At 39.7% G+C, this 15,492-nt stretch overlaps 1 protein-coding gene across 6 annotated transcripts in view; it reads right to left on the reverse strand.

Moving 5' to 3' along the window:
- The window catches only part of JADE3 (jade family PHD finger 3), a 134,228-nt gene that overhangs the window by 41,096 nt on the left and 77,640 nt on the right, over positions 1 to 15,492 (reverse strand). For all 6 annotated transcript variants that reach the window (XR_014136784.1, XM_081793184.1, XM_081793181.1 and 3 more), the window contains exon 4: positions 4,321 to 4,478. Coding sequence is in view for 5 of the 6 variants with exons in the window: in XM_081793184.1 (XP_081649310.1) it covers positions 4,321 to 4,478 (158 nt within the window). In the remaining variant the exon portion in view is untranslated. The remainder of the gene's footprint in view (positions 1 to 4,320; positions 4,479 to 15,492) is intronic.

The following is a 15,492-nucleotide window of genomic DNA, read 5'->3' on the forward strand; positions in this document are numbered from 1 at the left end:
AAGACCTGAGCGGAGATCAAGAGTTGGACACAACCGACTGGGCCATCCAGGTGCCCCATAAAGCTACCATCTTTTAATTAAAAAACTGTTCAAGTATTCTCTCAATTGTGTAAATAACTCAACTGTTACCATGCACATCCTTAACTTGTAGGAGGTTTGTAATCTATGAAAACAACAATACTGAAGACATATAAAAAGAAACACTAACGCAAAAAGTTAGAAAATTAGCCAATAAAAAGGAACACAAATACTGTTCTGTCTTACAGTGTGGGGGAAAAAAAGTAACATAGTTGGACAGAGTGAAGTATAAATAGAGAAATCAGCATCTCAAGTCAAAGTAGGAAAACATTTTTTAAAGTCACCTTGGTAGATTTGTGAAAGAAGGGATTTGTAAAAACAGGACTGGGATTACTTGGCAATTCAAGAACTGTGTTTTCTTCCACAGCGGCATGGCACCGAGGTGGCGGGGGGGGGGGGGGGGGGGCCTGGGGTCTCGCGCCTATCACTTTCTAAAAGGAGGCTGGCTCAACGAATGAGCAGGGACACACGGACGTCCACATGTGACAGAATGAAGCTGGGCCTTAACACTCCACAACATATACAAAAGTTAACTCAAATGGATCGAAGACGCAAGTGTAGGAGATGAAACTATAAGATTCTTGGGAGAAAACAGGTGCAGAACTTCAAAATCTTGGTTTAGGCAATGATTCCTTAGATATGACACCAAAAGGGGAAGCAACCAATGCAAAAAACAAACTAAACTTCATCAAAACTAAAAACTTTTGTGCTTCAAAGGACACTACCAAGGAAGTGAAAAGACAACTCATAGAATGAGAGAAATTATTTGTAAATCATGTGTCTGAGACTTATATCCAGAATATGTAAGGAACTTTTAGAACTCAGTAACAAAACAAACAGCCCAATTTTTAAAATGGAGAAAAGATCTGAATAATTTCTCCAAAGAAAAAATATATACGAGGTATGTATGAATGTAGTATATAAAAATGGGACATTCCAAAACCGCTGGTCAGGGGACTCTGTTGCCTTGTTCACCAACGGGTCAGATTTTTAGCAGCTGAGGGCATCTATTCCAAAGTGAATGTGATGAAACATAAAGAAGTAAAGACGAGGTGATTCACTTTGGCTGTCTGAACAGCAGTGTTTCATAGGAAGAGAAAAAAAAATCACACAAAGGCTTCTTTTTGTAATAAAGTAGAAAAGCTCTCTTTCAAAAAGAATATACACATGGCTAATAAGCACATGAAGAAAAGATGCTCAACATCATTAGCCATTAGGCAAATGCAACTTAACACTATGGAGAGATCTGCTTTATATCCACCAGGATGGCTATAATCAAAACGACAGGCAATAACAAGTGTTGGTAAAGACACGGAGAAAATGAAACCCTCATATATTGCTGGTAGGAATAGAAGATACAGATGCTCTGGAAAACAGTCTGACAGTTCCTCAAAATGTTAAAGACACAGTTACCACAGGACTCAGTAATTCTACTCCTAGGTACATGCCCACGAGAAATGAAAACTAAGTCCACTCAAAAACTTGTACAAGAATGCTCACAGCAGCATTATTTATAATAGTTAAAACATGGAAACAATCCAAACATCCATCGACTGATGAACAAACTAACAAATATGGTATATCCATACAATGGAATATTATTTGGCCATAATAAGTTAACGAAATACTGATATGTACGACTACGTGGATAAACCTTGAAAATGTTATGCTGCATTAAAGAAGTCAGACTCAGAGGCTACACACTGTATGATTCCATTTATATGAAATGTCCAGAAAAGGCAAATCCATAGAGACAGAAAGTAGGTTAGTGGTTGTTATAGACTGAATTGTGTTCTCCCAAAATTTTAATGTTGAAGCTCTAACTCCCAGTGTGACTATAGTTGAAGATGGGGCCTATCAAGAGATAACAAAGGTTAAGTGAGGTCATAAAGTGGGGACCTAATCTTGATAGGGTTGGTGGGTCCTTGTAAGAAGAAAAAGAGATGCCAGATCTTGACTTCTCTTTCTGTCTCTCCCCCACCCTCTGTGCACACAGAGGAAAGGCCACGTGAGAATCTTTAAAAAAAAAAAAAAAAAAAGGCAAGCTGCACATTTATAAAAATACATGATGGTCATGTGACAAACCTGAAACTAGACTTGACTGAAGAACTTAGTGAAATCCCCCACCTCCCAATTTCCTATTTAAAAAATTTTTTAAGTTTATTTATTTTGAGAGAGAGAGAGAGAGAGAGAGAGCGCGCGCAAGCGAGAGAGAGTGAGCGCCAGCATGAGAGGGCTAGGGGCAGAGAAAGAGGGAGACAGAATTCCAAGCAGACTCCTTGCTGACACAGCACAGAGCCCAATGCGGGGCTTGAACTCATGAACCATTACATCATGACCTGAACTGAAAGAGTCAGGTGCTTAACTGACTGAGCCACCCAGGTACCCACCCACCCCAATTTCCTAGTTTGAGCTATTAAAGTTTACTTGTTAGTTGTAGGTTTCCTTACAATAAACTCTTTCCATCAAGTGCTTGAGAAAGTGAAAAAATCTTTTCACTTTTAGTAAAGGAAATACAAGTGGTTAAAAGGGAAGGTTTATTATTAGCCCTTCCTACTTACTGTTATTCCCTGATCTTTGTTTTTATGCCCTTCCCTTCCTAGTGTCATCTTTGCTTTTCTTACTTGTAATGTATTTTGGTTCTTCACTAATTTTCTTTCCTAACATCCACTCATTTTCCTCTTTGCTTTTGTCCTAGTCTCCTCACATCAATAAGTGTGCGTTGAAAACCTCCTATCTGACAACAGGAGCTCTGCTTTTAGGTAGCTTATAGTCACATCTTGTTGTCTTTCTTTTCCCTTCTCATCACGCATTTCTGTGCCTTCCTGTGCCCACTATCACATTTTCTTACCCATTTTTATGCTCCTCTATTTGTGATGACTGTTCATGTGTATATAGGCTTCCCAGTGTTACTGCTATGGTATATGAAAATACGGACAAGAAGGACATGAAAATGTCTGACTCTTGTGTTCACTCATGATGCTGCACTGATTTTGAGGAGACAGGAGATGGCGTTGATGACGACGGAGCTAGTGAGGCTCAGGAAATGTGCTGGGCAAGACTGTGGAGCTTTCTCTCCATGGGTGGAGTGGCCTGAGCTCGGGCTTCTAGAAGCGATCTGACAAGTGTTTCCGGGGCATGACGAGGGCCTAAAAACCTGAGGCGAGGGGCACAGAATTCAAGGATGTAACTGCTGCCCTTTAGGAACCTAACATGTGCCAGAAAAAGAGAAGATGTACAATAAGGTAATTCTCATAGTGAGCAGCGGGTCCCACCAGTCCCCTTATCTGGTGCTATTCCTTCCATTCCTTCCTTCTTTTCTGCACTCAAAACTCATACCAAGCATTTTATTTCATGCCAGCCTTTGCGCAAAGCACTGGGAAACACAAAGACCAATATGAAAAAATGGCTTCCAAACCAGTCATTACTCTCTTTAAAAAAAAAAATTTTAATGTTTGTTTGTGTGAGAGAGACAGACCTCGAGAGAGAGATCGATCAGGAGCGGGGGAGGGGCAGAGAGAGAGGGAGACACAGAATCCGAAGCAGGCTCCGGGCTCTGAGCTGTCAGCACAGAGCCCAACACAGGGTTCAAACTCACAAACCGTGAGATCATGACCTGAGCCAAAGTGGAACACATTACTGACTTAGCCACCTAGGCACCCCAGTCATCGCTCTTGAGGAGCTGAACTTACTCCTTTCTCTGGCAGAAAAGTCCTCTCCTACTTAAACGTTCTTCTCAAGTCTTTGTAAATGAAGGTTATGTGCTTATAGTCAACCCGATATTCCAGTTTCATCCCCTTTCATTTGGGTTTATGCATTTCACAGACTGTATGTTTTGGCCTTCTATTTACAGATGCTATCACGACAAGGCCCCTATTAAAATGAAGCAACTTCTAATGGGATTATATATTAATAGGTTTCTTACAAGGTTATGTCATTAATGTTGTTTCTCTTCAAAGACTAGTAAATATGCTAGTAGACTTGGAAATCCTAGTCTCTAAAACCTTATCACAAGTTCAGATTGGACTTCAAGATAGTTTAACCCTGCGAATGGGCACATATTATATCCCTAAATAAACGAGCTTGACTCTAACTGCTGGCCTACCCTAGCCTCAGACCATCTGCCACTGGTGGCAGTATATGACTTTGTATTATAAATGTATCATTACCCATTCAAAGTCTCTCCCCAGCCAGCGCACAGATAACCGTAAGATCATTCATTCCTTAAGTCAAAGCAAGTACCTGACAGAAGGCTGTGGAATATTGTCTGGACTGGCTGGTACCTGGACTCCCTTTTCCCATTCTTCCTTCCATGTATCCGCAAAGAGGTAATAGCTGTCAGGACTAATATGATGAGAATCTGGAAGTTTCATGGCACTGATGAGGTCCTTCCGGAATACCTGAGAAGACATTGTACACATCTTGAGAAGACCATCACTATGAAACTAAAACCATTTAATGTTCTCCTTTTAAAAAGACTATCCTCACCCACTCTACACTTCAACAAGAGACACCTTCAACTTCCTCAATGGCCAGATCAACTTTTATTTGGAAAGTGTTTGAGGTACCGACAGGGAAGCCAGTTTGTTCTGAATTTAATAAAGAGTAAAGAAATTCTTCTCGGAGTGCCTGGGCGGCTCAGTCGGTTGAGTGTCCAACTCTTGATTTTGGCTCAGGTTATGATCACACCATTTGTGAGATCGAACCCCACATCGGGCTCTGCACTGACAGCATGGAGCGTGTTTGGGATTCTCTCTCTCTCCCCCTCCCCTGCTCGCTTTTTCTTTCTCTCTCTGTCTCTCAAAATAAGTAAATAAACTTAAAAAAATTCTTCTCGAATTATTTCCGAGGCCTCTTTGAATTTAAATCAACAATACAGGTTACTCTAAAACTGTATAAAACAAACAACCTTTAACGCTCTCAAATTAAGCAATAAGTATCCTTTGATAACTTATTTATTTAGCCATCACTTTATTTTTTAATTATTTACTCAGACACACAGAAAAGTTACAGAAATAGCACAGAGCTCCCCTTCATACGGTTTCTTCTAATGTTAATATCTAACATAACCAAAGTACAATTAGCTAAACCAGAAAATTAATATTGCTGTAATACTATTAATTAAGCTACAGACCTTATTAAAATGTTACTGATTTTCCCATTAATGTTCTTCTGTTCCAGAATTCAATCCAGAATCCCACATTGCAATTAGTTGTCATGGCTCCTGAGTATTCTCCAGTATGTGAGGCTTTTTCAGTCTTTCCTGGTCTTTCAAGACCCTGACACTTTTGAAGAGTACTAGTCACGTATTTTAGAGAATATCCCCACAATTTGGGTTTGAATGATGTTTTCTCAGGATTAAAGCTATTCGCTTTTGGCAAGAACACCACAGAAATGATGCTGTGCCTTTCTTGTTCCATTTTATCAGCAATGCATAATGCCAATGTCCTGTCAGTGGTGATATTAAACTTGATCGCTTGGTTAATGTAGTGTCTTGCTGGTTTTCTCCACTGTTAGGTTACTGTATTTCCCTTTGTAATTTATAAATATCCTAGAGGAGATACTTTGAGATTATAAAAATATCCCATTTCTCCTCAAACTTTAGCATCCACTGGTGGATAACTTGCCTGCAACAATTATTACTGTGGTGTTCTAATGGTGATTTTCTATGTCCCTCAGTCCTACGTTTATCGATTGGAACTGCTCTGTAAGAAAGATCTGTCCTTTCTTCCCCCTTATTTTTCAATTGTTTAGTTAGATCATTATAGACTTGTAAGTATTTCTTTATTCTTCCAGTTATAATCTAGTATTAGTGTTATTTATTTTGTTGCTCAAATTGTTTCACCTTTGATCACTAGGAGCTCTTTTGGGTTGCCTAGCATCTGTGCTCTTTTAATGCATCCCATCCTTTTTTGAGTATTTCCTTAATTCTTTACCTTACAACATGTTCCAGGCACGTTTGTATCTTCTAACTGCTTATAAAAGCTATTGATCTTATATGTTAACTTCACTGAATTCTTTTATTGCTTGCATTAGTCTTATCATTGATTTTCCTATGGTTTTCCGGATATATTATCATATCATCTGCAAACAGAATTTCGTATCTTCTTTACCTAGTCTTCTGTCTCTAATTGGTTTCTCTTGTTTAATGGAATTGGCAGATATTGCACTAACATTTGGAACAGTATTGGGGATAGTGGACACATCTGCCTTCTTCCTGAAATTGGGGGAAACGCATCTAGTGTTCTCTATCAACTAAGATACTAGGTTGAGGACCTAGTATATACACCTAGTATATGGTGTATATACATTGTATATATGTTAAATTATCTTACAGTTCCTTTTTTCTTGAATGTTTTCGAAGGCCTGGGTACTGAATTTTGTTAAAGGCTTCTTCAGTGAATATGAGAATAATTATATAATTACTTTCCTTATATATTAATATACTGTATGATAATATTGTATTTCTTAATACCAAACAAATTCTGCATTTCTGGAATGAATGTTATTTGGTCATGGTATACCTTCTTACTATGGTTTTGTATTCTGTCTTCCGTTATTTACTATTTCTGTATCATATTCATGAGTGATATTTATCTGAAGTTTTCTTTTTTAATTGCCTTTGTCTTTTAGGTTTAGGTATCAGTGTTATGCATGTTTCATAAAAAGAATTAGAACGTTTTCCTTCTGTTAACAATGCTCTAGAATAATCTGAGAATTACTGGGACTAACTGGTCCCTATGAAACCATCTGGACTTGGTGCTTTAAAAGCTTTTTTTTTTAACGTTTATTTATTTTTGAGAGAGGGAGAGTGAGAGAGAGAGTGAGAGAGTGCGCGCAAGTGGGAGGGGGCAGAGACAGAGGGAGACAGAGAATCGGAAGGAGACTTCAGGCTCCGAGCTGTCAGCACAGAGCCCAACATGGGACTCAATCCCACGAACTGTGAGATCATGACCTGAGTTGGACGCTCAACCGACTGAGCCACCCAGGTGCCCCTGGACTTGGTGCTTTTATTGTGCAGTAGTTCCTAATAACATACTCTACTTATTCTTTGGAAATTGATCACTTTAAGCTTTCTACTTAGTCTAATGGAGTCAAGTTTGGTAATCTGTATTTTCATAAGAGTTATCTATCTTATCCAGTTTTTCAAATTTACTTCTGCAGAGGCTTGCAAAGTATAGGGAGGTCTACTTTGGACAGAAGTGTGGGATCATCAAAATGATGGTGCATATAGAAACTGTGAAAAGCAATATTAACAATTAATGGGGTAATTATGATTTTTCTATGCACTTTAAACATTTTGGTCAACATATTAGAAACTCTCTTATTGTTGGCTATAAGTGTATATAAAAAATGAAAAATATAATATTTATTTAGTATACTGTAATTAAACAATGGAAACATTGAGAACTTAAGTTAATATTTATTTAAAGATTTATCAAGAGTGGGTGGAACAATGCTCACCTTTTTCTGATCATAAATTTAAGATATGGAACAAACATCTGAGATGGAATGTTTTCAACTAATCATTATTTTTAAAAATCTATGATTTCAGGGGCGCCTGGGTGGCTCAGTCGGTTAACCGTCCGACTTCAGCTCAGGTCATGATCTCACGGTTCGTGGGTTCGAGCTCTGCATTGGGCTGTGTTCTGACAGCACAGAGCCTGGAGCCAGTTTTGGATTCTGTATCTCTCTCTCTCTCTGCTCTCCCTCCCTTGCTTGTGCTCTCTCTCTCTCCCAAAAATAAATAAACATTAAAAAATTAAAAAAATCTATGATTTTGGTTTGTATTTCCCCTTTCACCCAAGAGTTGTTTAATAGGTTTTAAAGTTTCCATAGGAAAGGACCTTCCTGTTTTTGTTAGTAATTTCTGATTTTACTGCGTTGTGACCAGAATTTTTGTTTACATCATGTCTACATAATGGAAATGTTTTTCCTTGTGACTTAATATTTGATCACTCTGTAAGTGTACCACAGACATTTGAGAAGGTGTATTGTCTATTATCTCTAATATCAAGAGTTAGAGTTTGATAGATATTAATCAGATGTACCTACTGCTTAAGTTGTTTAGATCTTCTATCTCCTCACTTATTTTTTTGTTCACTTAATCTGAGACTGAGAGAAGTGTATGAAAGCCCCCTATGGTTGGTGTGTTTCCACCTACGTCTCCTTGACTCTTCTATAGTTTTTGCTTCAGAAAGGTGGTTGCTGGGTTATTCAGTGCACAAATACTCTAAAGTATTACATCTTCATGGTAAGTTGTAGCTTTTAACATTAAAAAGTCTTCTTTGGGGCACCTGGGTGGCTCAGTCGATTGAGCGTCCGACTTTGGCTCAGATCATGATCTCACGGTTCGCGAGTTCGAACCCAACGTCAGGCTCTGTGCTGACAGCTCAGAGCCCGGAACCCACTTAGGATTCTGTGTCTCCCTCTCTCTCTGCCCCTCCCCCACTCACACTCTATCTCTATCAAAAATAAACAGACTCAAAGAATGTTAAAAAGTCTTCTTTGTTTTGGGGGCTTGATTTCTACTTTGTCTACTATCAGGCTCACTCCTCCTCCTACCGTCCTCCTGGTATACCTTTGTCCATCTCTACTTTTAGCCTTTCTGAGTAGGTGTTTTAGGTATATTTTTGTATACAGCATATAGTTGCGTCTTGTTTTGTGAGCCAAAATAATATTTTTCTTTAATAGCTGTTAAGCCCATTCATATTTACTGGCATGACTCAGATGTTTGGTCTCAACTGTCATATTTGATAATTACATGTGTTATATTTCCTTGTGCATCTTTCTCTACCAGATGCGTATTCTTTGCTCTTTTAATTACAGTATTTTTTTTGCATTTAAGGTTCATATTTTTATTCTATTTGTTATCTTTGTACTTAGATCTTTAAAAAATGTCCTTAGTTTCATTGTCTTTTTTAACCTTTTACTATCTGGTTTATCAGTTTTTATTGCACTCAGTGAACACCTCAGAGGTGAGGAGGATAGGAATGAAATGTCTACTGTGGCAGCCAAGAGGATCCCAGCACGAGCCTTAACCTGATCCCTGGCAAGGGAGCCCTAGCTGCGTGATAATTTCAAAGGACAGAGATAGAGGATGATCATATGAGTACAGCTACAACTTGGACTCAGGGAAACAAAGAGATTCTTCATAGCTCATTTTCTGTACCCTAAGTACAATTAGGCACTGACAATATGGGAACCATGATCCATCTAAAGTTTGATGTACTGTCATCCTCTGGTTGAAAGGGTCCCTGGGTGACTAAGGGGCACAGAAATATGCTTACCAGCCTGGAAACATAACTTAAATGGCCGTGGAAGCCTAAGCTTTGTGATTCTGCCTTTTCAACAACAGAAAAAAGCATGCCATGAGATCGTAAGCTAAGCTGGCAACGATTTCAGTGATGAAGGCCCAGTTGAGGTCTAAGCAATGAGGGAATATACTTTTACATAAAAGTATACATACACTGGTCTATACATCATCTACTAATTTCTAATTCTAAAAATATTCAACCAACCACTGGCAGGCTGAAGGTAAACATGTGCAAATTTCTGGAAGGTCAAAGGAAAAACATGCTATCAATCAAACATTTTAGCCTTTATTTTTTAAAAAAAAATTTTTTTCAACGTTTTTTATTTATTTTTGGGACAGAGAGAGACAGAGCATGAACGGGGGATGGGCAGAGAGAGAGGGAGACACAGAATCGGAAACAGACTCCAGGCTCCGAGCCATCAGCCCAGAGCCTGACGCGGGGCTCGAACTCACAGACCGCGAGATCGTGACCTGGCTGAAGTCGGACGCTTAACCGACTGCGCCACCCAGGCGCCCCCATTTTAGCCTTTAATGCTAATAAAGGTTCTCTGAGGAGAAGCGCTGTTCAAATTCTGTGTGACGTGAAGTAGAGGCACAGAGCGTGATCTAATAAAGCAGTTAATTCTCTGTTGGTGCACTTCTGCTTAAACTGACATTTCAGAGTATAGGACTGAATTATCACATAATCAAATGATGCCATTTAAACGAATAAAGACTCATTCCATTTGCTACTTTACAGGGAGAACCCTGCAAACTCCTGTTGCTTTCACTTAGGGATGATTTAGAATTAATATGCTCTGAGCAAAGTAGAGAAGGAAACCAACCTTAAACTTCATGCTAGTGGCCAGGTGGCAACAAAATGACCTACCTACCAAGAATCTTAGCCAATTAAAGATAATTGGGTGCTGTGCAGGGAGAAAGCTGTCTACAGGAAAAAAAAAAACTGGTGGTTTATTACAAAGTTCTTTGTATAAGGGGGTAAGAGAGGATCACAGACATATCCATTTAGCGTGTTCTGCATAGAGCTTAGTGTTCTGCATGGCTAGGGGGAAAATCTCAATCACCATTTTCCTGAACACTGATCCATTTCTATAAATGACTACAGAGCCTTTAATGAGCCAGTGGTTAAGGAGCGGTGACAATTTACAATTGTGCTAATAAACTACTGTCTTTGGGAGAGAGTGTGCTGTGGGAAATCCTATGTTAGATCTGGAAAGAATACTAAAGCTAAGTATTTTCAACCTCCTAAAATATTTCATTGTTTTCCATGTGATACACTTCGCAAAATAAATTAACTGATTTGCAAATCATGCTTCGGACTTAATATATGTCACACCATCTAACCATATAGCTTAAGCTGTATCTTTACACTTGATGTAACTGCTTATGAACATCTGTCCTGTATAGTTTCCTAAGTAGCCTGGAAACATATTGTAGTGGGATGAGTGGTGGCCCCCCAAAAGATATGCCTACATTCTAATTTCTGGAACCTGTGAATATTAGCTTATTTGGAAAAGGGATCTTTGCGGACATAAATAATTTAAGGACTCTGAGATGAAGAGGTCATTCCAGAATTTTTGGGTGGGCTCTAAATCCAATGACAAGTGTTCTTACGAGAGAAAGGCAGAGACAGATTTAAGACAGAACAGGAGGAAGCAGTGTGACCAGGGAGGCAGAGTTTGGAGTGACTCACTGATCCACAAGTCAATAAATGCTGATAGTCATCAGAACCTAGAAGTGGCAAAGGATGGAATCTCCCCTAATAGCCTGGCCAATTTTGGACTTCTGGCCTCAGAACTGTGAGACAATAAATTCCAGTTGTTTTAAGCCACCCAGTTTGTGGTGATTTGTTACAGCAGCCCCAGGAAACTAATACACATGTTTACCAAACAGAAAAAGTAACTTGAAGACTTTAGACAAAGCGATATAAAAGCAGAGGCCAGCGAAATCTGGCCCTTGTCCACGGCTTCAGAAATACCAAACCTCCAGGGAACAGACATTCTGTGAAGTCTGGAAACCTGACTGCAGGAACACCAATCAATTCATACCTATCTTCCTTAAGCAAATGAAGGCTGAATCTAATGACTATTATAATTTTCCTTTCACTTTTAGAGAAAAATAGCAGACTTATATGATAAGCCTGATTTCAATTTTATAAGCTAGCCAGATTAAATGGCATCAGACCCAAGGTTTCCAGAGAAGCATTTTTACTTAAGGCAGAGTGCAAGAGTCTGCTTTATCTTGCTGTAGAAATATCCCAAGCATGAGGCAGAACATAAAATGCCGAAGAAGGGATAGGAATGCAAGTTCAGTACTTAGGAAGATATCTGCAAAGTGATATGAAATATATTTACCAAACTGGTCTCATGAATCTGCTTTTGATAAGAAAAGGAATTTTTTTTAATGAATACAGGCAAACAAAATAGCTTTAGTGTATCCTGGGTAGAGGTGTGCGTTTTATACACACACAGAGGCACACGCATATACACATATTTGTATGTACTTTCATAAAGAAACAATAAAAGGATAAATGAAAAGCTTTTTTAAAAAAATGGTTAATTCTCAGGAGGGGGGAGAAAATAGGGATGAGAAACAGACCAAAGCTGGACCTCTCTGAACGTATTTTAGGTCACAGTTGGATATCTGAACCAGGCAAATGTTTTATATAGTCAAAAATGAAATTAAAAGTCTTCAAAGAATGGAATATGGGGGTGTCTGGGTGGTTCAGTCAGTTAAGCATTCGACTTGATTTTGGCTCAGGTCACGATCTCACGGTTCATGAGACTGAGCCCCGCGTCCAGCTCTGTGCTGACTGTGCGGAGCCTGCTTGGCATTCTCTCTCTCCCTCTCAAAAAAAAAAAAAAAAAAAAGTTTAAAGAAAGCAAGATGGGACCAGGAACAGTCTACCCAGACTGGTCTACTGGATTCACCAACTGATTTGGGACAAGTTATTTAAATTCTGGGCCTCAGTTCACTCATCTCTAAAATGGGGATAATAAAAACACCTTGTAATAAGAACACTTGTTATAAGAAGTAAATGGATGAGTTTACGTAAAGGGCTTAGCGTGTTACTGGACTCATGATAATTGCTAAACAAAGTCTAGCTGCGGTTATTATTCTATTATCATCATCACAGTCTCAGCTTTGCTTCCAAAAGCAGAAAGAAGTATGTAGCTGAGTTCTCCTATCTATCTAGTTCATAAAGTAATCATCGATGGGATAAAGGAGATGAGAGTTCACAGCTCAACTAAAACGTGCATGGTTTGGCTCCCAAAGACAGGATTCCCAAGCAAGAGGCCCATCAAAAACTTCAGAAAACACTCTACGGGCCACAAGGTAACACAGAAACTTCACAAAATACAACCTGGCGTTTGATGCCAAATGAAAGATTATGAATGAAGGAACTAGATGCTGACACTGACCTAGGTAATGAAGTTGAGTTTTAGAAGTTCTTAATTGTATGCCTGTTTTATATGCACTGGTAGTTTCCCCAAAAGTGCCTGAGACAAAAAACCTTTGTACTTACCAGATATCTACTCATTTATGGTCAAAGAGGGGATTCACGGGCTAACATACAGCCCCAGCAGCTAGGCCAAGTCTAACAGGGCATGTACATCTTGGCCTCTCGGATGCTTGCAGAAACAAAGGAGGCCTCACTATGAATTCAATTAGAATATCAATGCTTAACCTGCCACAGCCACAAAATGAAAATGTCCTTCATGGACAGCTCTGGCTTTTACTGCTCTCATTAACATCTCTCAGCGGGCAGTTTCTTAAAGCACAGCCAGTCTGAACATTTCGGTGACATTTTTCAGAGGAAAAGCCAAAAAAACATTTACTTCCTGTATGACACAAACGGGAAAACTGCCTGGTCCATGTGAATGTAGCAAAGAAACGGACCAGTTGTGATTCATAGTCACTGAAATCTGAAACTATACATAAATGACCACAAACAGATGAGACCCCCCAACAGCGCGTGGTTAACTGTATTTAATCAAAAGGAGTTAACTGTAAGGGATTTTCTTAGAATTATACAATCTTAGGGTGAAAAAAAAGATGTGTAGGTCATCTAAAAGAATCGACCACTTGAGGCAGAGAAAACCTGGTAAAGAATCCAAGCTCTCGTTCTTATATGATGATGAAGTAGCCTGTACTGTTCAAGACACTGTGTCCCATGCTAGTTTTTCCAATGGAGCAAAGCTTATTCAATTTCTAAGTTGAAAACTTTAAAGACCATGTAAATAGTTCTTCACAGAAATGTTTTTTAAATAGTTTAAAATACTTCTCCGTTTTCTTATAAAGAACAAACAGGACATTTTGATGGCTTGGGGTTGACATCAACGGAAACATCAATTACCATAAAGCGAAGTGCTTTGGGGCAGCTCAGGAAGGTCTGATCACTCCCCTCGCCCACTGCCAAACAGAGGTGTATGCATCCTGGTAATGGACGCGGGGGAGCAACTGAGTCTGGGTTGGAGACCGGGGCCACCTGCACACACAAGATGACATCTGAGATTTACTCTGCAAGTGTTTCTCCCATCCCTCACTATCCCTTTCTTGTACAGTAAGTGTGTATTTGCAAGCTTGGTAGTTTTTGTCTCCTGTGGGTCAGAAAACCAAAGAATCAAGCATGTTAGAAATACAGGTAAAGGGGTGTAAACAGGCTCTATTTGAGGGTATTGCAGTGTTCTCTGCGGAGTTAAAATATGCGAGCTTTCGCTCTGTTGCTATGAAAGTCCTGGACACACAAATGAGACTCCAGAGCTACAGATGATATGCTATCAATCCTTTAAGATAGGTTGACATGTTTTATAGACCAGTCAGACTAATATACGTAAAAATATCCTGGCTTTTGAGAAAGAAGACTTTTTAATACATTCAAATTAGTCATCTGGTACAATGTGCTCTTTCTATAACAACTGGCTTTTTGTTTATTTTTTATTTATTTTTTTAAAAGTTTATTTAGTTTTTGAGAGAGAGACAGCACAAGTGGGGAAGGGGCAGAGACAGAGAGGAAGAGAGAGAGAATCCTAAGCAGGCTCCGTGCTGCCAACACAGAACCGGATGCAGGGCTTGAACTCATAAAAATGTGAGATCATGACCTGCGTCGAAACCAAGAGTCCGACGCGTAACCGACTGGGCCATCCAGGCGCCCCAAAGCTGGCTTTTTAAAAACACCTTTAAGAGTACAGGCCCTTTTGAGAATCAGATGAAGGCTACTAGCACGTACGTGCACGTGTGCGTGTGCGCACACACACATACACACACACACTAAAAACATACCCTTAAAAATCTGCATACAAGTTGCAGAAGTTACCAAAGAAAGCCCCCGAACCATACGTTCACACACCCCTAGGAAACTCTTCTCTAGAGGATAAACCAGGGGTGGTCATACACCAGAATCTCACTGAAGCACTAAGCATCAAAGAAAATACGTATCTATTAATGCAGCCAATTAAGCCCCAGTGAAAACAATCATTTTTACTGCATTTCAATGACAAACTCCCATTACAAACATAAGGCTTCAGTCAGAAAAAAAGAAACTCCCATCCTCACAAGGAGAAAAAGGCAAGACAGGCAGCAAATTAACGATTTTTTTGGTAAGTCCCCTAGAGAAATGAGTCACAGGACAAATGGCCAACTCAAGGAAGGATGGGTATGCCTGCAGGGAGACACAGGACAGGAGCATTTGCTTCCCTGGGGCAGAAGCCACAGCAGAAACATTTAACCCAGAAATTTTGACGAACTGCTGTGAGCAAAGTGGGGACAACCAAGAGAGAATGAAGTTCCTGGGGGCTATAGTCATGGGGGGGGTTCCAACCCTCTTGTAAGCTTTTTTCCCTAGAAACCCAACTAGGCTCTCACAGGGAGGATGGTGGGAAACCTGGAGAAAGCTCCCCCAGTGGTGCTGTCTAGGTCCCTGGTGCTCTGTGTCCTGGCTCCCTTGCTGAACAAAAAGTTTCACCTGCAGGGGAAGGGTATCAGGTGATGGCACTGATGTAATTTCACTAGTGCCGGGGGAAGGGAAAAGCATCCAACCTCAGCCTACAACGTAGGGGGCGGGGGAAAGAAGCCTTCATCTAGAGGAGGGAGAATTC

The sequence above is a fragment of the Panthera onca genome, chromosome X (genome assembly GCF_046562875.1).
Source record: "Panthera onca isolate mPanOnc1 chromosome X, mPanOnc1 haplotype 2, whole genome shotgun sequence".
NCBI classification, from domain to species: domain Eukaryota; kingdom Metazoa; phylum Chordata; class Mammalia; order Carnivora; family Felidae; genus Panthera; species Panthera onca.